The sequence below is a fragment of the Bubalus kerabau genome, chromosome X, assembly GCF_029407905.1.
Source record: "Bubalus kerabau isolate K-KA32 ecotype Philippines breed swamp buffalo chromosome X, PCC_UOA_SB_1v2, whole genome shotgun sequence".
Classification (NCBI taxonomy): domain Eukaryota; kingdom Metazoa; phylum Chordata; class Mammalia; order Artiodactyla; family Bovidae; genus Bubalus; species Bubalus kerabau.
In genome coordinates this window covers 73,779,015-73,806,297 of record NC_073647.1, presented here as the reverse complement: position 1 = coordinate 73,806,297, position 27,283 = coordinate 73,779,015, and the positions used below count along the sequence as shown (strand labels likewise).

The 27,283-nt window shown below is 42.5% G+C and overlaps 1 protein-coding gene across 1 annotated transcript in view; it reads left to right on the top strand.

Moving 5' to 3' along the window:
• The window catches only part of TRPC5 (transient receptor potential cation channel subfamily C member 5), a 177,003-nt gene that overhangs the window by 116,730 nt on the left and 32,990 nt on the right, over positions 1 to 27,283 (top strand). The window contains exons 3-6 of the mRNA XM_055564307.1: positions 1,879 to 2,215; positions 7,730 to 7,869; positions 13,012 to 13,334; positions 25,038 to 25,233. Coding sequence (XP_055420282.1) covers positions 1,879 to 2,215; positions 7,730 to 7,869; positions 13,012 to 13,334; positions 25,038 to 25,233 — 996 coding nt within the window. The remainder of the gene's footprint in view (positions 1 to 1,878; positions 2,216 to 7,729; positions 7,870 to 13,011; positions 13,335 to 25,037; positions 25,234 to 27,283) is intronic.

Below are 27,283 nucleotides of genomic sequence, written 5' to 3'. Positions count from 1 at the left end.
GCTTCTACAAATCCTTTAATGCTCCATTCCGGTATTGCCTCCTCCAGGAAGCCTTTGCTGAGCAGATTTGCACTTCCTCTGTGTTCCCATTATGCCTTGTTTTCCATCCATTTATATGCCCTTACTGTACTGTTTCATAACTATCTTTTTATATATCTGTCTCCCTCACCAGACTGTGTGTTCCCAGTGGTTTTTCCATTGCACTCAAATATTTTGTTTTACCCTTCTATTTTTTTGTACCTTTTTCTAGAACCTTTTCATCCCAGGCTTTGGCACAGGCTATAATGCCAAGAAGAGTAGAAAGGGACTGTATAGGATTTTGTCATTTTGTGTGTGATTGTGTGAAAAGGAGATGTGAGGATATAAGGGGAATCATGAACATCTTTTAAGAAAATGAGACCTCATGATAAAAAGACTTTAGAGGGTTTTTTTGTTTGTTTGTTGTCATTTTGCAATAGTAAACTGCTTTAGGGTGGGCTAGACCCAAAAATGGAGAATGGCTCAAAGACAATATAATTATCTCAGTCATGTAACTGTCCAAGATAGATATTCTTGGTCAGCAAGATAGTTCTCCTCCACGTGGTCATCGAAGGACAAAGGCTAACAGAAGCCCCTGGACCACCCTGAGTTACCAGATCCCAGTCAGCAAGAAGGGGAGAGAACACAGGGGACTTCCATAGGTCAGGCCTTGTGATGCCACTCATCGTTTCCCCTCACATTCCATTACTGAGAACTTGGTCATGTGACCACGTCTCACTGCAAGGGAGACTGGGAAATGTAGTCCCCCCTGTGCTTAAGGAAGGGGAAAATGGTTTTGGTGAGAAGCTAGAGACCTTCACAGATATACTAACAATAAAATTGGCCTAGTTTACCTTGAGTGTCAGATAAATGATGGAAGAATTTTATTTCCTTTGTACCAGAAAACTATATGGTACAGCTCCATTTAACCTTTCCCATGGGAAGCTGCAGCAATCAGATAGAGGCAATATTTAAAACGATTGCTGACAGTTGAGCTCCCTGTTGAATTGCTTACTAGGAAGTAGCAGCCAGAGGGTGACTTGAATGCTGATTATCTCTTAACTATTAATCACTGACACGTTGTAGATTGCCTCTAAGTAAAATCCCAGCTGAGTTAGGTACCATCTTATAATATTGGCCTCCAAATATATTTTCCTCCTTTGCATGTCTGGACTAGAAAAGGTGTTAAATGGCAAAGTAGCAACATGATTCTTTGCTAGCCAAGAGGTGCTCAGAACCAAAAGGAGGGAAAAAAAAAATCAAAAAGGGAACTCATTTCCATTCAAAACCATAGCCACAGGCATGAGCTTATTCGCTGCCAGTTTGTGTTTGCCCAAAGTACACACTTGTTGATGATCTCATGCAAGCTGGGGGAATAAGCAAAAGTGAATCCACTTGAAATGAAACATCCCCATGATTCTCTGCAAAGAGGCAGGTACATTCCCAGGACAGCTTTGTAGAACAGTTGCCCAGGTTCTACTCCCCATAGGAGGCTCATTTAGTCAGTCTGGGGTGTGACTTGGGAATCAGGAATTTTTTCATGTTCCCTGGATGATTCTGATACTGAGCCAAGTTTGAGGCAGCATCTCTCTAATATGATGAAAGTGGGAAGTGGGGGGCACATATGCCAAAGCACAGACCAGAGCGATTTTGTTTAATGTAGGAAACAAATCATCAACCCTAACTCTCCTAGCTTGACATGTAGAGTTGGCTCTGAGGTTAGACCCACCTGTGGGACCCTGGAAATCAGGCCTCCTCTGGGAGTGGGCCATGAGCTGGCTGTAAACTAGGAGAGCGATTATGAAGGTAGACTTCCTCCAAGCCATCCCAGATGCCTGACTTGTTCTCTTCTTTTCCCAGTTTGTGGCCCAGCCCAATTGCCAACAGTTGCTTGCCACTCTGTGGTACGACGGCTTCCCTGGATGGCGGCGGAAACACTGGGTCGTCAAGCTTCTGACGTGCATGACCATTGGGTTCCTGTTTCCCATGCTGTCTATTGCTTATCTCATCTCACCCAGGAGCAACCTTGGGCTGTTCATCAAGAAACCCTTCATCAAGTTTATCTGCCACACAGCGTCATATCTGACCTTCCTCTTCATGCTTCTCCTGGCTTCTCAGCACATCGTCAGGACAGACCTCCATGTACAAGGACCTCCCCCGACTGTTGTGGAGTGGATGATACTGCCTTGGGTTCTCGGTGAGTCACAGGGACCAGAAGCTATGGCCAGACTGCCTGCTGATCTTGTCTAAAGAAACTACTGGAATTGGCAGTTGGACTGGCCCTGAAATAAGGCACCTTCCCTCTGTGCGGTGGGATAATTGTTGGGAATCTCAGAAATGTGGTTCCTTCTCCCCCTGGGCCTGGGTCACTTGCTGTCACAGGGTTTGCCATGAGATTGGCAGTGTACCCAGGGCTTGTTTCAACTAACCTAACTTCGTCAATGACAAGGAAGTTGTCTGTCAGTGGGTTTAGAGGGAAAGCCAAGTGTTAGTCAGGACAGGCTCAGGTAGGCTGGGCAGGGCAAGTGCTGAACAGTCTATTTGATGCCTTCTTTCCCATCACTGAGGTTGAGGGGATGCCACCAAAATCTGCTGTTTTCCTATGACTATGCTAAATGATCCCTGTACTTATTATCCAGGGTCCACATCCTATTTGGATACTGATTTCACAACCAGGAGGGAAACCTAGGAAATTCACACAATTCATGCTAAAAAAGCAGCCTTAACCAGAAGTCTCCAGGCATAATTACATTGCATTGGACCCTCCAGTGCATCACCACCCTCCAGGTCCTTGATACTTAAACTGAGGTCCCCAAACCAGCAATGTTAGCATCAACTTGTTAGACATACAGATTTGCGAGTCTCACTTAGGGTCTGTGAAATCAGAACCTACATAATCCCCATGTAATTTGCATGTATTTTAAAGCAGGGGTCCCCAACTTATAGGATCTAATGCCTGATGATCTGAGATGGAACTGATGTAATAAATAATACAAATCAAGTACACAATAAATGTAATGCACTTGAACCATCCCAAAACCATCTCTCACCCCACCCCACTGCCATCCTGGTCCGTGGAAAAATTGTCTTCCACAAAACTGGTCCCTGTTGCCAAAAAGTTTGGGGACTGCTGTTTTAAAGTCTGAGATGAAGCCAGAAAGAAAAACACCAATACAGTATACTAACACATATATATGGAATTTAGAAAGATGGTAACGATAACCCTGTATGCGAGACAGCAAAAGAGACACAGATGTATAGAACAGTCTTTTGGACTCTGTGGGAGAGGGAGACAGTGAGATGATTTGGAAGAATGGCATTGAAACATGTATAATATCATACAAGAAACGAATCGACAGTCCAGGTTTGAGGCAGGATACAGGATGCTTGGGGCTGGTGCACTGGAATGACCCAGAGGGATGGTATGGAGAGGGAGGTGGGAGGGGGCTTCAGGATTGGGAACACGTGTACATCCGTGGCGGATTCATGTTGATGTATGGCAAAACCAATACAATATTGTAAAGTAATTCAGTTCAGTTCAGTTCAGTTCAGTCGCTCAGTCGTGTCCGACTCTTTGCGACCCCATGAATCGCAGCACGCCAGGTCTCCCTGTCCATCACCAACTCCCGGAGTTCACTGAGACTCACCTCCATCGAGTCAGTGATGCCATCCAGCCATCTCATCCTCTGCCGTGCCCTTCTCCTCCTGCCCCCAATCCCTCCCAGCATCAGAGTCTTCTCTATTAGCCTCCAATTAAATATATTTAAATTAAAAATAAGTAAATAAAAAAAATAAATAAAGTCGAGACGTACTACCTTAGACCACAGTCACTCCTTTTACTGCTTTCAACATACCAAAGCTAAAGAAACATCTATTAATATGTCATCAGGCAGAATTCCGTGAAACACACACACAATGAGAGGAGAGAAGAGAAAGGAGGATTCTAAATGATTCTGATACCAATTGCCTAGCTTCAGAGCCAACATCCAGTGCTTTGGACCATGGCCTCCTTGCATACCTCAAAACTCATTGACAAGTTTTCCCTATAAGACATATGTAGTGGAAACTAAGGACTATATGGGATAATACTGATACTTAGTTCAGTTCAGTCGCTCAGTCATGTCCAACTCTTTGCAACCCCATGAATCACAGCACGCCAGGCCTCCCTGTCCTTCACCAACTCACGGAGTTCACTCAAACTCACATCCATCGAGTTGGTGATGCTATCCAGCCATATCATCCTCTGTTGTCCCCTTTTCCTCCTGCCCCCAATCCCTCCCAGCATCAGTCTTTTCCAATGAGTAACCTCTTCTCATGAGGTGGCCAAAGTATTGGAGTTTCAGCTTCAGCATCAGTCCTTCCAAAGAACACCCAGGACTGATCTCCTTTAGAAAGGACTGGTTGGATCTCCTTGCAGTCCAAGGGACTCTCAAGAGTCTTCTCAAACACCACAGCTCAAAAGCATGAATTCTTCAGCACTCAGCTTTCTTCACAGTCCAACTCTCACATCCATACATGACCACTGGAAAAACCATAGCCTTGACTACATGGACCTTTGTTGGCAAAGTAATGTCTCTGCTTTTGAATATGCTATCAAGGTTGGTCATAACTTTCCTTCCAAGGAGTAAGCATCTTTTAATTTCATGGCTACAATCACCATCTGCAGTGATTTTGGAGCCCCAAAAAATAAAGTCAGCCACTGTTTCCCCATCTATTTCCCATGAAGTGGTGGGATCAGATGTCATGATTTTAGTTTTCTGAATGTTGAGCTTTAAGCCAACTTATTCACTCTCCACTTTCACTTTCATCAAGAGGCTTTTTAGTTCCTCTTCACTTTCTGCCATAAGGGTGGTGTCATCTGCATATCTGAGGTTATTAATATTTCTCCCAGCAATCTTGATTCCAGCTTGTTCTTCATCCAGCCCATCATTTCTCATGATGTACTCTGCGTATAAGTTAAATAAGCAGGGTGACAATATACAGCCTTGACGTACTCCTTTTCCTATTTGGAACCAGTCTATTGTTCCATGTCCATTTCTAACTGTTGTTTCCTGACCTGCATATAGGTTTCTCAAGAGGCAGGTCAGGTAGTCTGGTATTCCCATGTCTTTCAGAATTTTCCACAGTTTATTGTGATCCACACAGTCAAAGGCGTTGGCATAGTCAATAAAGCAGAAATAGATGTTTTTCTGGAAATCTCTTGCTTTTTCCATGATCCAGCAGATGTTGGCAATTTGATCTCTTGTTCCTCTGCCTTTTCTAAAACCAGCTTGAACATCAGAAAGTTCAAGGTTCACATATTGCTGAAGCCTGGCTTGGAGAATTTTGAGCATTACTTTACTAGCGTGTAAGATGAGTGCAATTGTGTGGTAGTTTGAGCATTCTTTGGCATTGCCTTTCTTTGGGACTGGAAGGAAAACTGACCTTTTCCAGTCCTGTGGCCACTGCTGAGTTTTCCAAAGTTGCTGGCATATTAAGTGCAGCACATTCATGGCATCATCTTTCAGGATTTGAAATAGCTCAACTGGAATTCCATCAGCTCCACTAGCTTTGTTCGTAGTGATGCTTTCTAAGGCCCACTTGACTTCACATTCCAGGATGTCTGGCTCTAGGTAAGTGATCACACCATCGTGATTATCTTGGTCATAAAGATCTTTTTTGTACAGTTCTTCTGTGTATTCTTGCCACCTTTTCTTAATATCTTCTGCTTCTGTTAGATTCATACCATTTCTGTCCTTTATCGAGCCTATCTTTGCATGAAATGTTCCCTTGGTATCTCTAATTTTCTTGAAGAGATCTCTAGTCTTTCCCATTCTGTTGTTTTCCTCTATTTCTTTGTATTGATCGCTGAGGAAGGCTTTCTTATCTCTCCTTGCTATTCTTTGGAACTCTGCATTCAGATGCATATATCTTTCCTTTTCTCCTTTGCTTTCACTTCTCTTCTTTTCACAGCTATTTGTAAGGCCTCCCCAGACAGCCATTTTGCTTTTTTGCATTTCTTTTCCATGGAGATGGTCTTGATCCCTGTCTCCTATACAATGTCAAGAACCTCCGTCCATAGTTCATCAGGCACTCTATCAGATCTAGTCCCTTAAATCTGTTTCTCACTTCCGCTGTATTGGTCCACTGGAGAAGGGAATTGCAAACCACTTCAGTATTCTTGCCTAGAGAACCCCATGAACAGTATGAAAAGGCAAAATGATAGGATACTGAAAGAGGAACTCCCCAGGTCGGTAGGTGCCCAATATGCTACTGGAGATCAGAGGAGAAATAACTCCAAAAAGAATGAAGGGATGGAGCCAAAGCAAAAACAATACCCAGTTGTGGATGTGACTGGTAATAGAAGCAAGGTCCAATGCTGTAAAGAGCATTACTGCATAGGAACCTGGAATGTTAGGTCCATGAATCAAGGCAAATTGGAAGTGGTCAAACAAGAGATGGCAAGAGTGAACGTCAACATTCTAGGAATCAGCGAACTAAAATGGACTGGAATGGGTGAATTTAACTCAGATGACCGTTGTATCTGCTACTGTGGGCAGGAATCCCTTAGAAGAAATGGAGTAGCCATCATGGTCGACAAAAGAGTCTGAAATGCAGTACTTGGATGCAATCTCAAAAACGATAGAATAATCTTTGTTCGTTTCCAAGGCAAACCATTCAATATCACAGTAATCCAAGTCTATGCCCCAACCAGTAACACTGAAGAAGCTGAAGTTGAACGGTTCTATGAAGACCTACAAGACCTTTTAGAACTAACACCCAAGAAAGATGTCCTTTTCATTATAGGGGACTGGAATGCAAAAGTAGAAGTCAATAAACAGCTGGAGTAACAGGCAACTTTGGCCATGGAATACGGAATGAAGCAGGGCAAAGGCTAATAGAGTTTTGCCAAGAGAACACACTGGTCATAGCATACACCATCTTCCAACAACACAAGAGAAGACTCTACACATGGACATCACCAAATGGTTAACACCGAAATCAGATTGATTATATTCTTTGCAGCCAAAGATGGACAAGCTCTATACAGTCAGCAAAAACAAGACCAGGAGCTGACTGTGGCTCAGATCATGAACTCCTTATTGCCACATTCAGACTTAAATTGAAGAAAGTAGGGAAAACCACTAGACCATTCAGGTATGCTCTAAGTCAAATCCCTTATGATACTTAATTAATTCATTGATTAAATAACCCCCACTCTAAAATGGGAAGAGCGTAGAGTCAGACACCCTAAATTGCAGCAGCATTCCAGTAACTATAGTAACAATGTAAAAGCGAGTAGCATCCAGAAAACTATAACATACAGGCGTCTTTAGGTAAAGTCTATCCAGTTTGGCAAGTTCAAGACAGAGTGGTGAGATAGCAAAGAAAGAAGAAAGTTACTACCACCCCTAGGGGCTCCACTGACTCCCAATTCATTCATTGATTTCATCTTTCTTCATTTGGGGGATCCTGCTCAGAGGTTAAAGCATCTGCCTGCAATGCGGGAGACCTGGGTGTGATTCCTGGGTTGGGAAGATCCCCTGGAGAAGGAAATGGCAACCCATTCCAGTATTCTTGCATGGAGAATCCCATGGACGGAGGAGCCTGGTGGGCTACAGTCCACGGGGTCGCAAAAAGTCGGACACGACTGAGCGACTTCACTTTCACTTTCACTATGATGACTAGTCTGATGCTGTGAAGCAATAAACCTTTTGCCTCCATTTTTCAGGTTTCATTTGGGGGGAGATAAAGGAAATGTGGGATGGTGGATTTACTGAATACATCCATGACTGGTGGAACCTGATGGATTTTGCAATGAACTCACTCTACCTGGCAACTATTTCCTTGAAGATTGTAGCCTATGTCAAGGTAACTTGGAATATTTGCTGTTTTTCTTAATCATTTGTTTACAGTAAGCTTTAGCTATGGGAGCACAAAGAGTTTAGGGGGCAAGTGTTAAGACTGTCAATCCATATGGAAAGGTACCATAAAATAGACATTTTTTTCAGTGGCTTGTAAGCAGTGTCCACCTAACCAGACAGTGGAGAATGGAGCAATTTGCAAATGAATTCTTTACTTCTTCAACTCTGAAGTAAAAGGTCTGCAGCTGCCCACCCACTCAGTCAGTGTTTGCATCCTCTCTACAGTATCCTCGCCAAGAAGATAGCCCACTGATGTTTGCATGAGGCAGAGACAAGACATTCACTCAATTTCCAAAAGCCTCTCTCAACTCTTGTCACTTCATTAAAAAGTGCTACTTTATATTTTTCTAATATTATTCTTCCTGTGACACATCCATTAGTAATCCTTCCTCATCATGGGGTCAAACAGAACAAAGATGTTCCTTCTCCATAAAGTGCTTCAGATATGAACTCATCTCTCCCTACCCTGCTCAGCTGTCTCTTCTCAAAGCCAAATATTCACACTTCCCTCAAGTGTTCTTCATAGGATTGGTAGCAGAACCCTAGAAACTTCACTGTGTGAGACATAGATTTTTAATAGTCTTTGCCTCCTGCATCACTTCCATCACCAGGATGATCGTTCAAGCTGCTATGAATCCACCTTTTTGAGTATCACCCATTCTATGTCTCTACCAATCCAGATAACACATACACACACACACACACACACCCCACTTTGATGTTTATTCCTGCATAATGTACAGCCTGCATTATCCTGAGAAATAGCTTCATGTCCAGCACCTCACGCTGGATAGTCACAGGCTCTGAGTTCAGGTTTGATGCTCATTAGATACTGGAATGGCTGCACTGTCTCTACCCTGAAGTGAACTTCTCCCGCATGAGGAAAAGCTGACAACTCCATCTCCAAGACTGTCTAGTCAGTCATGCTTTTTGGCATGAAATCCCACATGAAGGAGTTTTAGAATGGGAATATGGCTGTCCCCCAAATCGCCAACAACTTAGTTTATTTTTACATCTCTAATATGCATATTGCATAAATTTTAAGACCTTGGGAGTTAGTTACATGGAGTGTGAATACTGAATGCAGTCCTAAAACATTTTTGAAAGAAGCTTAAGAGTATGCTTATACTTTGTGGTGATCGTTCAACACATACTTACAACTTCCTTACAAGAAAAAGCTGGTAAGGAAAATGTTTGAATCTCTGGTTAATGTGCCTGGATGAAATCCATGTCATTCTGGCACTCAGCTGACTAAGTAACACTGTTTGCCAAAAAAAAATTCTTCCTTTGGAAGTGGTATTTATACACTGGAGGGACAATACATTATCAATCTAGAAACTGGTGAGTTCTGCTTAAACAGGAAAGTGTAGAATAAATGATCAAATGATTAACCCTTGGGGATGTGAAATTGTGTCAACAGATGCCCAACATTAGTTAATCACATACCCTGTCCACCTTCACTGGCAAGCCTTCCAAGGGCTAGATACTTCCTCACCATAGAGTATAAGGATAAATCAGCTCACTAAGCTGAGTAAACGCCCCTCACTGACAAATACTTAACTCAAAAAAAGACATTTGCCAAGAAGTCGGAGCCCTTCACAACAAAGAAGAATTTACAAATAGGAGATGCCACATGCAGACTGGATTTACAATGAGCAATTGTCAGTGAGCAGTCGGGTTCACTCGTGCAGGCAGGCACATCAGTCTGAAATGAACTCCACCAAGTAGGCTGAGCCAACTTCTATGAAGTAAAGACATAGGGCTGGTCCCAGGCCCTTTTAAAAATTTCACATCATCATTGCACTGAGGCAGTATGACACCCTGTGACAGAAACTGGCCTTGATAAGATCCTTTATTAGAGTGAAAAATTAGTCAATGATATGTATATATACACTTATATATACACTCTACCTCACGTGGGCTACAACACCAAGAGGCAAAAGGCACATACCAAAGTACTCAAAAGAAGCAAACATATCTAATATTAGCCCTCGGTGCCCCCAAGATAACACTAAAAATGGAGAGTAATTGTCTTTTTGTCTTCTAGGATAGCACCACCTAGATTTATCCCAGCACTCCCTTACTCCATATGTACAGACTAAACTGAACTTTGATACCCATTGAGTTTTGACCCTTTCTCCAGCCAATGCTTGGATGAAGACACACCTCCCCATCTTTATTACCATTGGGTTCCCATGTTTGGCCAACCCTTTTCATATTCTGCTTTTGAGTTCACACCCTTTTAACAGGCATAGAGGCCAATTTTCAAGCAGCATTCTATCTCTGAGAATATAAGAAAAATCATTTGTCTCCCAATATCACTCTCTGAAGGGTCGGGAAACCCAAAGGTAATCCCTGCTCTGATATTTATGAGCTGGATTACCACAGGCCATCCTTCTACCTCTAGGAGCTTCAGACACTGCCTCTGAAAAATAAGATGGAACTAGATCAATGAGTTTCAACCTTTTAATTTTTTCCCATGGAACCACATCTTAAAGTTAAAACTTATGTAGAATTTCAATGTACTAAGGAGCTCAAAGAATGAGTTTGGATTAAGAAATGACTCTTCCTAGCCTCCTCTCTGGTTTCCACAGTGACCACCAGATGCTTCTATTGAACCCTCAGGCTTAAAGGAACACAGTTTGATTTGAAAACCACTTGTGCTCAGTCAGGCCTCAGCAAACTGGGCTGCTGGCCAAGCTAGGGCCACTGTTTGTTTACATATTGTCTGTTATTATAGTTCTAGAAGGGACTTCCCTGGGACTTAGTCGCTCAGTTGTGTCTGACTCTTTTGTGACCCCATGGACTATAGCCCGCCAGGTTCCTCTGTCCATGGGATTTCCCAGGCAAGAATCCCAGAGTGGGTTGCCATTTCCTTCTCCAGGGGATCTTCCCAACCCAGGGATCAAACCTGGGTCTCCTGCATTGCAGGTGGATTCTTTACCCTCTGAGCCACCAGTCCATTGGCTAAGATTCCATGCTCCCAACACAGGGGGCCATGGTTTGATCCCTGAGCTGGGAACTAGATCTCATGTGCTATAACTAAGACCTGGTACAGCAAAATAAATAAATATATAGTTCTAGAAGAAAAAAGTTGAGTAGTTGCCACAGTAACCAATATAGCCCACAAAGCCAAAAATATATGCTATCTGGTCCTTGACACAAAAAGTTTGCTGAGCTCTATGCTAAATGAGCTCCAAGTTTACTCTCTGCTATCATATTCTATAGTATTTTTTTCTAAAAATACATACACAAAGCATAGATTTTCCATGAGAATCATCTTTCACACTTGTGACTGTTCTGCAATCCAAACTCATGGACAGTAGACTTCCCTGTGGTTATGGGTGTGACCGTGGAGTGAGAAAACCCTAATGGTGAGCTATGCATGTTCCGGTTGATAATCCCTAGTTTTAAAATGTAGGTCTGTTTTGTTGTCAACAAAGAATCTGCATCATTCACATAGACCTCCAGATAAGTAAAGGCCTATCTAATAAATGCACTGTGATATCAACTATTATAGAAGTAACATTTCATAGAAATAGTGCTATACTGAGTGTTTAGAGGCCTGAGTTTTAGTCCTGGCTCCGCTACCAAGTTGCTGTGTGACCTTAAGCAGCTCCCTCTGCCTCTCTGGATTTCAGTTCCTCCACTCGTAAAACAGGCATAACAATGTCCACCTCTCACAACTATGTAGCAAATGTTTCCTTTGGAAACAAAAATGGAGAGATACAAGATTTGGCCAAAAGTGTATAAAACCAGTTGGCCATCTCAAGTCTATTTGAAATAGAAGCACACATGTGGCAAGTTTTCTCCAAACTCCTCTGACAGTGGGGAATATTGGATACACACAAATGATTTTAATAAAACCAGTTTCCTCAGTTGTTGGAAGTGAGGCACATTTTAGAAATGCTAACAATATAATTTGGCCCCCGAAGCAACATTTTCTCAGGAAAGTTGTTTACATTTAGTCCTGAGAAATTGTGATATTTAGATGAGCGTTCAAAGCAATATGCTTCAGATTGTATTCCAGGCAAAATCTACTTCTGTCTTGGGGAAGGTAAAAAGCAATTTCTTGTATTTCCATAACATCTCTCCTTATGGAGTACACAGACTTTCACATATGGGTACATAATCAGACATGTGCAGTGGGTAGGAGTAGATATTATCCTCATTTTATGGTGAAATGAGAGAAAGAGGGGCAGTTTTAAGTGACAAAGGCTAAATTGGAGCTCAGTCTCACAACGAAGCCATCTCTCCATAAGCTGACTTCCAATGTTCTAGGAGCTGAAAGCTCAGGAAAGACTGGAACATGGGTAGCCAATCCCAGAAATCCTGGCTCCTCCTCCTCGTTCAACCCCCTGGTCCATCGTTTGTGCTAAAGGAACATTCCAACTTGTAATTTACGACTATCAAAGCAACAATAAAATACATCCATACACCACTTGGTGAGCAGCACTAAATTCATTGCCTTGGAGGCTGACATGCCATTTGTAATTGCATGGGAGAAAAGACTATCAGCAGAAAACTCTGAGTAATGACCTTCTAAGGATGCTCAATCAGCAGGGAAGTCAAGGTGAACACTGCACACTGAGGAGGCTAAACCTACCCCATGTCCTTCAGTAACTGCAAGTTGTGCATAGTGCTCAGCACAAAACAGGGACTTGGGAAGCAAAGCTGGTTTGCAGTTTCATTAGAAAGCAGAGTACTTTGGCCCCACAACCTTGGGCACACCTGTGGCTCTGTTCTAGGGCACTCCCCAACAGTCTGGTCAACTCACACTTCGAAAATGTCTGTTAATAAACCACAGATTGTTACTCCAGATGATTGCTCTGAAATTCATGTTTCTACATCTATGCGCTGAGTATATATTTGGATAGGAGTGGAAGGAAGAGCGTTATTAGCATCATGTATTGATTGGGGGGGGGGGCGTGGGAAAGACCAGTAGTGCCAATCACAGAGGCCTGTTGTATAAATGAATGCTTGATGCTTACTTTGATGTTTTTATTTGGGTGCAGAAGGGAGGAAAGAGGGGAAAGTTTTCTAAATGCTCGCTGTACCTCTCATATTGTGCACTTGTTATTTCTTTCAGTATAATGGTTCCCGTCCAAGGGAAGAATGGGAAATGTGGCACCCGACTCTGATTGCAGAAGCTCTCTTTGCGATATCCAACATTTTAAGTTCGTTGCGTCTCATATCCCTGTTCACAGCCAACTCCCACTTAGGGCCTCTGCAGATCTCTTTGGGGCGCATGTTGCTCGATATCCTCAAATTCCTCTTTATCTACTGCCTGGTACTGCTGGCTTTTGCCAATGGATTGAACCAGCTTTACTTTTATTATGAGACCAGAGCAATCGATGAGCCCAACAACTGCAAGGGGATCCGATGCGAGAAACAGAACAATGCCTTCTCCACGTAAGACTCCCCCCTCTCCCCTTCTGCCTTTTGTCTGCTTTCTCTTTCTTTGCCCTATTTTCGGTCCATATCTTTGCCACTGCCCCTTGACAGTGCGCGCAGAGCTCACTTATCGATCACTCTAGGAGACTAGGAGAGGAAGTAGAGTTAGGTGAGGGAGGAAAGAGACAAACACACATGGGCTCCCAGGAACTCATCTAAAGAGTAACTTCTGAATTATTTTGGTCATATCTCATATTTTTAAAGGAATTCATGAAAATAAAAGTGTTAGTCACTTAGTCGGGTCTGACTCTTTGCGACCCCCATGAACTGTAGCCCGCCAGGCTCCTCTGTCTGTGGAATTCTCTAGGCAAGAATACTGGAATGGGCTGCCATGTCCTCTGCAGGAGATCTGGCTGGGGCTTCTGCACTGCAGGCAGATTCTTTGGCATCTCAGTCACCAGGGAAGCCCCGAGAAAGGAAGGTTGTAAAGGAAGGTTATGGGAAGGGAGTAAATAATCCCTCACTCAAAAAAGCACCGCTAACCAAGGAAATGAAAGAGCAAGGTTATACCTCTCAACAAGTAATTACTGAAGCTAATGTAACTATTCTGAATCAAGAACAAAGAAAAAGGAAGGGTGCAAAATTACCTGAATGCATCTTGTGATACTGTGATTTACAATAAAAAATATGTATTTGTTCTTTGTCCCCATTTCTGGAACAGAACTTCTAACACCCTTGGTATTTCCTAAGTGATGAGAACCACAAAGGTGTCTTTGGTTGTGTTAACAAAGTGACTTTTGGACCTCACCTAGGATGGGGGCCAGTTATCCCCATATGATTAGAGGGTTGGAACTTTGAATCTCACCCCTCAACCTTCCTTTCAGGGAGGGTAGAAGGACTGGAAATTGATGTCAATCACCAATGGCTAAGTACAGGAGTTGCAGATTTGATCCCTGGGTTGGAAAGATCCCTTAGAGGAGAGCATGGCAACCTACTCCTGCATTCTTGCCTGGAGGTCACAGAATCCTGGCAAGTTACAGTCCATAGGGTCACAAAGATTCAGACATGACTGAAGTGACTTAGCATGCATGCACACACCGATGGCTAATGATATAATCAATTGTGACTGTGTAATGGGGGCTTCCCAGGTGGCACTAGTGGTAAAGAAGCTACCTGCCAATACAGGAGATGTAAGAGATGTGGGTTCAATCCCTGGGTTGTAAAGATCCCCTGGAGGAGGGCATGACAACAATATTCTTGCCTGAAGAATCCCATGGACAGATGAGCCTGGCGGGCTATGATCCATGGGGTCACAAAGAGTCGGACATAACTGAAGCAACTTCACACAACTGTGTAATGAACCCTCCATAAAAACCAAAAGGACAGGGTTCAGAGAGCCTCCAGGTTGGTGAGCATGCAGAAATTTGGGGAGAGTGGGTGATCAGAGAATTCAGGGAAGCCTGCCCCCCATACCTTGCCCTATGCATATTCTATGTGGCTGTTCCTGAGTTGTATCTTTTTATAATAGACCAGTAATCTAGTCATTTTAATGTTTCTCTGAGTTTTGTCAGGCACTCTAGCAAATTAATCAAACCCAAGGAAAGGATTGTGGGGAGCTCTACCTAGAGCCAACTGGTCAGAAGAATGAGGGACATCTGGGAAAACTGGAAGGGGAGCAGTCTTGTGGGACTGGGCTCTTAATCCATGGCATCTGATGTTATTCCCCAGGAGTGTCAGAACTGAATGAGCTGGCTTGTAGGACACCCAACTGGTGTCGAAGAATTGGTAGTATGAGGGAAAAATATCTCCTCATTACCACAGATGGGAACTGAGATGGGAATTGAGTTAAGAACCCCTTAGGTGGTGTCAGAGAAATGGGATTTGCTCAAACAGCCCTGGCTCATGGAAACATGGGGTTTGGGGAGAGAAAATATTAATAACTAAAAGGGCAGGCGGATGGTGAATTTTTAATTCCTAGATGGAGAGGAGACAGGCAAAGAGTAAGATGAGAGTCAGCTCAACTTCTGGGGTTACTTTAAGGTTTCAGATGTACCAAGGCACCAAGCAGTGATTGGAAATATCTCCTATTCCCACTCGAGACACAGAAGACAGGTAATGACTCTCTGTCCACCAGTCCACTGCCTCCAATATGGAACCCCTGTGCCTTTTCTTTATAAACTCAACACCTACTTCTCTAGGACCTTTAAGCCTCCAGAATGGCTTTTATTTTCTGACAAATCACTGTTAGGGGAAGCAGACAAGAGAAAGAAAATAAGCATATGTCAGGAAACGTGTTAGTTTCTAGGAGCAGTCCTGTGCTTATGCCAGACTCAGTGTCCTATACCTTGTCTATCTCTAGCCCCTGTTCTGGAGAGTGCCAGTCATCTGGTAATCATAGTCATGACCCCAAGGTCAGGAGGGATTCCTAGTTATTAAGTTAAGATACAATTTTCCCCCTTAACTCTATAAACTAGAGCAGATCAATGGACTCAGACATTCTAGAAATGTGTTAAATAACAGAGGCCAAGGGGGGAAAAAGGTTTCTGCTTGGCCCCAAGTTGTACCAATAGAGAAAAGGGAAAAACAATGCTATGTAGCCAACCCTTATTATTGATCTCTAGCAACATTTCCTAAAATGGATGACAAATAACCATTCACATTCATGGGGATGTGAATAGACATGAAAGCAAGATTTCTGATTGTGTGAGGTTCGGAAATGCTAGGAAAAATTTAAGTGAAAAGTGAAAGTGTTGGTTGCTCATTTGTGTTGATTCTTTGTGATCCCATGGACTGTAGCCCACCAGGCTCCTCTGTCCATGGAATTCCCCAGGCAAGAATACTAGAGTGGGTTGCCATTCCCTTCTCCAGGGCATCTTCCCAACCCAGGGATCAAACCCAGGTCTCCCACATTGCAGGCAGATTTTTTTACCTTCTGAGCCACCAGGGAAGCCCCTAGGACAAATTTAAGAAGGGCTTAAGCCACTGCAGGGCTTCTCAGAGACTTACCATTGTGAATCTACAGTAAAGAGAGGGGTTTTCCCAAATCTATTTACCAACATGCTGTTCCAGTGAACGAAGTCTGGAAAATTTTGGCTTGTCCTGTCACCCATTTTCCAGCACCCATCCCCTCCACTAGGCCACACTCCCTGCTTCTCCTCCCAGAACTCAGGGCAAAATCTTGGATGGGGAAACCAGACTTATGTGAAAGGAAAAAAGAAGCCAAAATGGGATGACAAACAGATAGCGCCATTTTGGTGAAGCCAACCAAGAGTGGACAAAGGCAACTGGTCACCTCTCTAGTGCCTCTTGACTAGGAACTGCTTCCTCTCCTGCATTACTCTAGAGATACAACTCACATCACCCTGTTTTCAATACAAAGAACACTTTTATAGTGGCTTGAGCACCAGAAGATGGTATCTGTTCCCATCAAAGCTTTCAACAGAGTTGCACACGTGAATGCAAGGCACATTCCAGGAGGCTAGGTCCCTGCCAATCACCCTCTCATAGGAACTCTGCTGAGGAAATTTATGAAATGTTTCCTTACAAGTCAGTAGTGATTATTAACACCCCTGTTGCCAACTGAGATTTTGCTCCCATCACTTGCCCAGCAGGGATGATTGACAAGAATGGACACCTGTCATACACAAAATTATATCTTCGGTGTCAGGCATGAAGAAGCATTGTCATGCTGGGACCAAAGCAGCAGTAATGTTACCTCAACTTCCCTTCTAGGTGTTGGGTTTTTTCCCTCCACAGAGCTCTGACTTCTGTTTTCCTTTAAATGCCTCAACTCAGGCATTTATAATAACTGCTAAAATATATGCTTCTTAGACTGTCAGAAAGACTCCATTTTTAGAGAAGGGGAAAAGGGAGCCTGTGAACAGACCTGATGTAAACTATGGCATCTGCTTGTTGTCACCCTTTTCCTTCTGATTCTCTAGAGATGTTATTGTTATTCTTCGGCTTAAAAAAGAAAAGGACTTTCCTGGGTGCACAATTTAGGGGGGCCTGGTTGTCCTTGGTGACAACTGCCTGACAGTACAGTTGGTGGTTTGAGTTCAGTATTGAATACTGGGGGTACCTGGCCTTCATCCACTGTTGAGAGCAATTGGGAAGGTACCCTCTGAGGGCATGGGACTTGGGAGAGAAACAGGGCAGAAGTGGCAAGAAGCTGACTTGGTGGTCCTCTTGTCCTTGTGAGGTCCTGGCTCTCAACTCTGGATGCCTCCTGAACACACCTGGCTGTTCCACACTGTTCCACAGGCCTCTCAAACACAACGTTCACAAATAAATTCCTTAGCTCTATGTCCTCACACCAAACCCATCTCCCTTTTAACTCCTCATCTCATTAAAGGATACTAGATAGACTCCTAGGAGTCATGTAGGACTCTTCCTGTCTCTCTCAAGCAACACATCCTGTCTCACACTCAGCTTTGTCTACTTCCTAAATATCTCTTCAATCCATTCCCTGTGTAGACACACACACACACACACACACACACACACACACACACACACACACACAAAATACTGTCTTCTTTCAGGCCTACATCATCTCTTCCCCAAACTGCTACATACTTAATTGGTCTCCCTGCCTCTAGTCTTGTGTCCCCTCAAACAATTTCCCACCTGCTACACAGAAGCCTCTAAGTGCCAGTCTTATCTCATCACCCTCTGGTCTCTTGCCCGCCTGGTATCAGTATCCTCTCCAGTGTAAAATTCACCTCTTTCCTATAGTGCACAGGGCCCTGGAATCTGGATCCCACCTCTCCAGCCTTTCATTTCTCTCCTCCATAGTCAACATCTTGCTCTTCCCAACTTCAGGAGAGCATCTTAGTCCTACAGTCCTGTGTACTTCACACACCATCCTCTTTGCCTGGAATGTCCATCCCTGCCTGGCCAGCCTGGACAACTCTCCCTGCCCCTTCAAGTGGTCTGTCAAAGCCTGACCTCTTTTAAGCCTGTTCTTACCCATTTTGACCCCACTCTCAGTTATATGCTCCTTCTGTGTTTCCCATGGCATTCTAAGGACATCTCCATTTTAAAAGGTAACATAATAATAAAGGTAATAGTAATAATAATTTTTCCAGTGGTCATGTATGGATGTGAGAGTTGGACTATAAAGAAAGCTGAGCATCAAAGAATTGATGCTTTTGAACTGTGGCATTGGAGAAGACTCTTGAGAGTCCCTTGGACTGCAAAGAGATCCAACCAGTCCATCCTAAAGGAGATCAGTCCTGGGTGTTCATTGGAAGAACTGATGTTGAAGCTGAGACTCCAATACTTTGGCCACCTGATGTGAAGAGCTGACTCATTTGAAAAGACCCTGATGCTTGGAAAGATTGAGGGCAGGAGGAGAAGGGGACAACAGAGGATGAGATGGTTGGATGGCATCACCAACTCGATGGACATGGGTTTGGGTGGACTCTGGGAGTTGGTGATGGACAGGGAGGCCTGGCGTGCTGCAGTTCATGGGGTCGCAAAGAGTCAGACACAACTGAGTGACTGAACTGAACTGAATAATAATAATGTAATAAATACTATATTTTAGTTGTTTATTGCCTCTCTCACCCACCAGACTGAGACTCCCACTTTACAGGTCTTTCTCCTACCACAGAGGGGCCTAAGACATGAAGGAGTTCAACATGCCCATTGAACAACTGAGTTAAAGAACGAATTCTAGTAGCAACCCTATCTTTAATTCTAGAAGATTCACTTTTTCTTCTGCCCTCCCTCGCATGGCTGAAGTATCTGGCCAGTTCTGTCACTCTGCTGATCCACTTTGAACTTGCTGTCAGCGACAACCCTTGGCCTTTCTCCTCCCTTCTCATCCTGTACGTGGGCACTTGGCCAGAGAAAAAACCTCTATATTGATCCCTATTAAACTTCATCTTGTTAGTTCTAGCCCCTTGCTCCAAGCCATTGAAATCCTTCTGAATCTTATTTATGTCATCCAATTAGCTATTCTTCCCAATCTTGTGTCTTCTGAAATTCTAAGAAGCTTGCCACCTATTCTCATCCAAAGCATTGATAAAACTGTCATTCAGGCTTGTATTTTCTAGGTAGAATACTGGGTGGCTCTTAAAATTACATTTATGAAATGTGTGGCTTTTAAAAACATAAAACTTATGTCCACTATGATTGCAACTAACATATTTGTAACTAGATGTGAAAATGAATGATAATACGAAGAAAATAAAGAAACATGAAACAACAAGGTTGTATTTAGGTGGAAGGTTGATAATAGTCTTAAAAATAGCATATTTACTGAATGCTGGGTCCAGGCACTATTACAAAATGAGCTTGATATGAATTAATTCATTTAATCCTCACAATCCTCATAGTGCTATGAGGTAGGCACTACTATTATTATCCATTTTACAAATCAAGAAATTAGGGTACAAGGAAGTTAATCAGACTGTGCCCAGGCATACAGGTCGTAGTGGTGGAATCAGAACTTTAATCCAGGCATATAAGTTCCAGGTTGTGCTTTTATCCAAGGGTGTGGGTGTAAGACTGAGTTTGTAAAGTTATGTAAAATTAGTTGTATAAAGTTGCAATAATCATGGATACATGTAAAGCTAAAGAGGCCAGAGCCATTACCTAGCAGGTCACTTAGGACCTCCTTGTAGATCATCATCATTCATTTGTAGCTGTTCCTACTTAATCATTGGTGATTTCTTTACCCAAATTCAGTGCATATATTCCCTTCTTATTTATTTGGATACAAACTCAGTCCCCATCAAAGGCTCTTTTGTTGTTGGTGGTGTTGTTCCAACAAGGCTTTAAAGGTCCTTATTGAGTATCTTCAAATTTTCTCCTAAATTCAATTCATAACCTTTCTACTGTTATCACAAGATGGCGTGCCACTCATTCATAATTTCCTTACTTATGTGCTTCTATAATCTTTTATAGATTTACCTAACATTTATTCAGCAACTCCTACCTGCCAGGCAATGATGATACTGAGTAAATGGCATCCTTATCATCCAGAAGCATATAGTCTAACAGAAAACACAAATAAATAATTAGAATAGCTACATTTTTAATGCATTCGCTATGCCAAGCAATGTGCCAAGTGCATTACATGCAGAACCTTACATGATAGAAAAAGGTGGTTAAATGTTTTGACTCCAGAGTCAAAAGAGCTGGGTACAAATACTACCTCTGCCACTTTCTGCCTGTGTGACCACTTTGTGCCTCAATTTCTTATCTGAAAAAAAAAGAATAAATAGTAGCTACTTCATAGAGTTATTTTGAGAATCAAATATTACAATGCATGAGAAGCCTTTAGCACAGTGCCTGGCACACAGAGCACAATAAATGTTAGCAGTTAGTACTTATCTTACCACTGGCCATTTTAGAGATGAGGAAACTTGAAATTTAAAGAAGCCATGTGACTTTACCAAAATTTATAGTTAATATGTTTGTCATGTGCCTTTACCAAATTTTATAGTTAACATGTTTGTTTAGTGGCTAAGTTGTGTCCAACTCTTTTGCAACCCCCATGGACTGTAGCCCATCAGGCTCCTCTGTCCATGGGAGTTTCCAGGCAAGAATACTGGTGGGGGATGCTATTTCCTTCTTCAGGGAATCTTCCCAACCTAGGGATTGAAGCCCACATCTTCTGTATGGATAGGTGGGTTTTTACCACTGAGTCACCAGGGAAGCCCAATTAATATGTACAGAAGTTTTAAAGTTTGCTCTTAGCCACTCCCCTCTCCTGTCTCTACAGTGTGATATGTGCGTCTATGTAGTAAGGCTAGGCTGCTATGGGAGAACAAAAGAGGAGCATCTGACCCTACCTTGTAGGAAAGGAATCAGGGGAGGCCTCTAGAAGAGCTGGGGCTTTAGCTGCGGCTGGCAGGTCAAACAAGAGTTGGGTAGAGAAGAAGACAGGACGGAAGTGGAGGCTACAGGTTGGGAGCGTGGTGGGAGCATTCCAACCAGAGTCAGAAATTTGTCAAAGGCAGGTTGAAATAAGAAACTGCCAAGTCCAGTGAACTGCAAAATGGGTAGGGATGACCAAAAGATGACTATGCCTTTGCTCCCTGTGGGTTATCAGCACAACTTGGCACTGCTTTTTCCCAAGGAGCCGTTCTTTTCCAATACATCCTCCACTTCTTCACTGGTCCGAGTGAAATGCAGAGGGGTCAATCTTTACACTCCTTCTATCTTTAGAAAGATGAACTCATCTCAAAGATGAGACTTTCAGCAACTGTCATGAGGACCATAGTTCTTATCTCTATTCTACCAAGTCTCTTTTTGCTTCATGATCTATTAATGTTTATGGATGGCTCCCAACATGCACAAATCCCCTCTTAACTAGCTGGTAGGGATTTGTCTTGAAAGCAGTTAATATCAAATCTTCTTGAATCTCTGTATCTTCACTTTGTGCCCCTTGTTGAGTCAGTAAGTTCTGTATACTTGTTGACTCTCTGCTAAATGAAAATGGACTCACTGTTTTCTCTGTTAATATCAAAATAGTATTCCTTTGGCATTTAGGATTCTGGGGTTTGGTCAACAAGTCTTTCCATCCCAGTGATGATTGTGTTATGGACCTGACCACCACATAATGGTCCCCTAGGTCATGAATTCAATTGAGTCTAGAAGCCATGGAGCTTCCTATAGATAGATCTCTAACCGGAATGTTCTTTTCTACCCCAAATGTCAATCACCCATTTTATCTGGGCATGCCTTTCAATAAGACATATTCTCTTGATGGCCAGATTGTATCATGACATTTTGTGCCCCATGTCAAGGGCATTTTCACTAACAACCACCAAAACCTGAGGAACAATCTTGTCCCCTTTCCTTATCTGTTATACAATCATACCTCTAGGGTCTCCCTGACTAGGATATCACCACAGTTTAGGATAGATTTTAAATGCCTGTACTTTCACTTTTAGGAATCTTTGTATAAGTCATTGGAATGGCTAGTAGTAAACTTTCCACTTAAGCATTAACCAGTACAATTTTAATTGTTATGGGGCTGGGGGTGGAGGAGAGTAACATCATCCATTCTGGAGAAGCAACCAATGAATTAAGACTTTGCCAGCATATTGATGACATATTTGCCCTGGCTTGTGGCCTTGTTGTCAGTCATGCAATCAACAAACACTTTGTGAATGCTTTCTATATTCAAGGACACTCGACTTCCAGAGATTCTGGTTCTTTGGTGTCATTCCTATTTGCTGCAGCTGTTCCTGTTTTTCTAAGCCCTATATTCCTTGGCTTTTGTTATCCAGCTGCTGGGCTAGCTTCTTATGCCATTTCTTGCCTCCTGCCTGCCCTGACTTCTAATGGACACTGTGAGGTCCTAGATAGGCTTTCATAGCAGAACCAGATTCCTGCACCCCACATCTTTTTTCCATTTCTGACACTCTGTCTGGCTATGTGATACATTGTATTGCCTGGCCTTGACTTACAGAGTCTCCTGAAAATTCAGATCCTGTAATAGGTCTGACTTGCCATATTCTTATTCTTGTTCTCTGGCCCCTGAAGTCCAGACTCTCATCTTACTGTTGATTTTTAAATGTTTCACCATCTGGCACTTACTTTCATCAAACAAAAAAAGATTTCTTCCTTCTTGGCTAGCTCTCAAGTAATATGATGCTGAAAGGATAGTGGGAGCTATCCACTATGATTAGAAAAGAGCCATTTAACAGATGGCAAAGGGCCACATGCATGTCCCAAAGGAGGTCACCTGAGAATCAGGCCAGTGCAGAGCACAAGCTTCATCAAAATGAACTAACCCTCGCTGTGAAACCCTCGCCTACTGAACATGCAATTATCAACAGGTTTGGAGTCTTCTAAACCTTAATCTAGTTATAACAGTAGTTGTATTATTAATATGTCTTCAATCATGTATTCAACAAATATAGTGCTGCAGAGTCGTGTTTGACTCTTTGCAATCCCATGGACTGTAGCTTGCCAGGCTCCTCTGTCAGTGGGATTTTCTCGGCAAGAATACTGGAGTGGATTGCCATGCCCTACTCTAGGGGATCTTCTTGACCCAGGGATTAAACCCACATCTCTTACATCCCCTGCATTGGCAGACAGGTTCCTTACCAACAGCGCCACATGGGAAGCCTATTATATGCCAGGTACATAGTAGCTGTATGCCTGTCTCTTTTCTCATAGAGCTTACTTTCTAGTGGAGATGAATAGAAAATCAACATAGAAGCAGAATTTACTTAATAATATAATTTTAGAGAGTTTTAAATGCTACCAAAAACCTGAAACAAGACAACAGGGTAGAGAGTAACTGGTGGGCCTACTTTAGGTAGAATGACACCGGGGAATCTGTCTAAGGAAGTGATGATTGAGCTGAGACCTCAGTGATGACAAAGAAACAACCATGCAAAGATGGGGGATGAGCACTCCCAGACAGAGGAAATCTTTAAGACATTGCCCACGTATAACCCCCAAATGAACCCAAGAACCTGTCTCTAAGCTGCTCAAAATACACTGGGCTATAAAAACAACACATTTTGAGCCTTTCAAGAATTGAAAAGTTACATTCATCCTCAAAGTCATATTTCTTGACTTCTCTGCCTCTTTCGTGTGCTGGAGAAATGATTGGTTAGTGCCCGCCTGGGAGCTGGCTACTTTGTATTGCTATATGCACAAATTTCTGAATATGATGCAAAAGAAAACCTGGACCCCCAAAACATATCCTTGCAAAAGTTACATATTAATATTTGGATGTGGAGACTATGAGAAGAAACAGTAATTTATGAAGCTATCCAATATAGAATAATGCAGTGGTTTGGGGAGGTCAGAAGTACCTAGATTTGAATTATGGCTCAGCACTTATAGCTTGGTCAAATTATTCAATCTCTGAACCTCTCTTTCCTCAGCAGTAACAATATCAGTCTTATAGGAATCATAATATATGTAAAATGTCTAGTTACTTTTATGGTTCTTCCCTGGTGGATCAGATGGTAAAGAATCTGCCTGCAATGCAGGAGACCCCAGTTTGATCCCTGGGTCAGGAAGATCCCCTGGAGAATAGAATGGCTACACATTCCAGTATTCTTGCCTGAAGAATTCCATGGACAGAGGAGCTTGGCAGGCTACAGTCCATGGGGTTGCAAAGAGTCAGATACAACTGAGCGACTAACACAACAGAAATGCTTTTATAGTAAATTCTCAGTAATTGTTAGCTAATATATCATTAAAAACAATTCATATAAATTTTTATTCAAGAATCCTTAAGCTACTCTACTGAGCTTAGCACCATTCTGGGCCCTGTGGGAACCACAAAAGAAGTATCAGAAATGGTTTAAGTTGCTCATGTTCACTTAGCTGACAAGTGTCAGAGCTGTTTTTAACCCAGGGAAGTCTAACCCAAGTACCATATTCTTAGCCATTGCACCCCTGCCTCTATGTAATTAGAAAGGTGGTAAGTCACATGGTCTGAAGATAAAGGAGAAAGTTTGATGGAGGAAGTAGTGCTTGAAATAAGTCTTGGAAAATTAAAGGTTCTGTGTAGATTGAGAAGAAGGAGATGATATTCCAGGTGGAAGGGCAAGGCATAAGACATAGAAGTGGGAGCAAACAGACTTGGGTGGATTGTGCTGGAGAAGAGACCAAAATACGGGAGACCATCAGTCTACCTGCTGGGATGCAACCTCCTTATTGATTAATTAATTAAGCACGTTTTTGCTTTTTTCTTGCTCCTCCTCGAGAACTAACCTTCTCTTTGATCTCTTTTAGGCTCTTTGAAACCCTTCAGTCCCTCTTCTGGTCTGTATTCGGCCTTTTAAATCTCTATGTCACCAATGTGAAAGCCAGACATGAGTTCACAGAGTTTGTGGGAGCGACCATGTTTGGGACATACAATGTCATCTCCCTGGTAGTGCTGCTGAACATGCTGATCGCCATGATGAACAACTCCTACCAACTTATTGCTGTAAGTCACTTTGCTCTACAAGGCGACGGGTAGGTGGGTGGGTACCTTGGTTTCAGGAGTGGTCACAGTGGGCTGGAGCCCATTGGAAACTCAAGGAAACAGTCCATCTGCCTTAGTTATTTTACACTAGCTTTTCTAGTTATTAGATTGAATTATTTCTTTCTAAGGCAATTGAAAACTCTTTACACTAGTAAAACTAGTGAATAAGAGTTTCTGGTTACCTGTTAAAACTATGTTTAAATCTCTGAATCCATTTTCTTGCCTTGGTAAGAAAAGCTCAGGAGGTATGAGCAGTTTGGCTATAACATGTCCGTCCCCTCACTAATCTCTAGGGTTGATTGAACTGATCCATTTCTCAGGCAGGAGGGAGGGCCTTATCTCCATCTTCACTGTAGACATCTTTCTTCCAAAACTGAACAGTCTATTTATTGCCAAGGACAACTTTCTCAGAGGGTGGTATTTTTTTTTTTTTATCAAAAATATATGAGTGACTACAGTCCACTGTAAGATACTCTGAAATAGAGTTCTGTGGCTGAATCTTTTTTTGACCATCATATTATCATTTGGATCAGTAGTGTTTATTACTCTAAACTAAAAATGGTGAAGGTATAGGATATGGGATCAGTGCAAGCCCTGTCTTAGTTTTTGATGTCAAAATAAATATCTAACCTTAGCTTATTTTCTTATGATTTCTAAAAATGCAAGTGTTAGCAAAGAAATTGTGGCTACTTGAGGTCCTGTTTAATTAGATATCAATGAATTTGGATGTTCAGTTGTATACATAAATACCACATTTTCTTTATTCATCCACATATCAATGGATGATAAAGAATATACCTGCCAGTACAGGAGATATGGGTTTGATCCCCATGGTCAGGAAGCCCCCCTGGAGAAGGAAATGGCAACCCACTCCAGTATTCTTGCCTGGGAAATCCCATGGACAGAGGAGCTTGGTGGGCTACAGTCCATGGGGTCGCAAAAGAGTCAGATATGACTTAGCAACTAAATAACAACATCAATGGACACTTAGGTTGTTTCCATATCTTGGCTATAGTGAATAATGTTGCAGTGAACATGGAGGTGCAGATATTCCTTCAAGATAGTGATTTCATTTCCTTCAGATAAATACACAGAAGTGCAATTTCCAGATCATATGGTACTTCTACTTCTAACTTTTTGAGGAAACTCCATGCTGTTTTCCATAGTGGCTATAACAATTTACATTCCCATCAACTGAACACCAGGGTTCCCTTTTCTCCATTCCCTCACCACTACTTGTTATTTTTATTTTTAGAATAGCCATCCTAACTGGTATGAGGTGATATCTCACTGTTGGTCTTGATTTATATTTCCCTGATGAAGAATGATGTTGAGCAACTTTGTATGTACCTGTTGGCCATTTGCATGTCTGACTCAATGGTCTTTAATATCCCTGCCAGCTCTGATATTCTATGAGTCTGAGTGTCTATAGATGAACAGCTCTCAAGGTCCTTTCTAGCTTGAAATTCTCTCCATCTGTTGCTTTTGAAATGAAATAGTTTGTTTTCTCTCTCTCTCCCCTCCAAACCCAACTAGACCAACAACTCTGAAACACTCTATGCTCACTCCTAACCTGTCTCTATAAGGGAGAAAGGCATATAGAATCTCAAGGGTTTATTTTTCCACCACTATGCCTAATATCCAAACCCCCTACCCCTACCAAAGATGGCAATATTTGTGCTGAGGCATTTGTCATTTTCTCCCTGGGCATCTTGCAGCTGATTGCTCCTAATGGCAGAGAAAAAGGGAGATATTTTCTTGTCACCTAATGCAGGGCTGTGATGTTTTCCACTAAGTTTGGTGACATTTTGCTAGGACGGGTAGAAATCTTCAACTTCAGCTCTCTTGTCAGCAGCTGCTGGTAGTAAGTTTTGTTTCAATGCCGCCTACTGCTGCACCTGGAGAAAACACCTCAGCTTGAGAGAAAGCTGGGGGTGGGGCTTGCAGGGAGATGTCCTTAATAGGGTCTATACCATCTCACACATCTAAAGTCATAGTGAACCATCCTGAA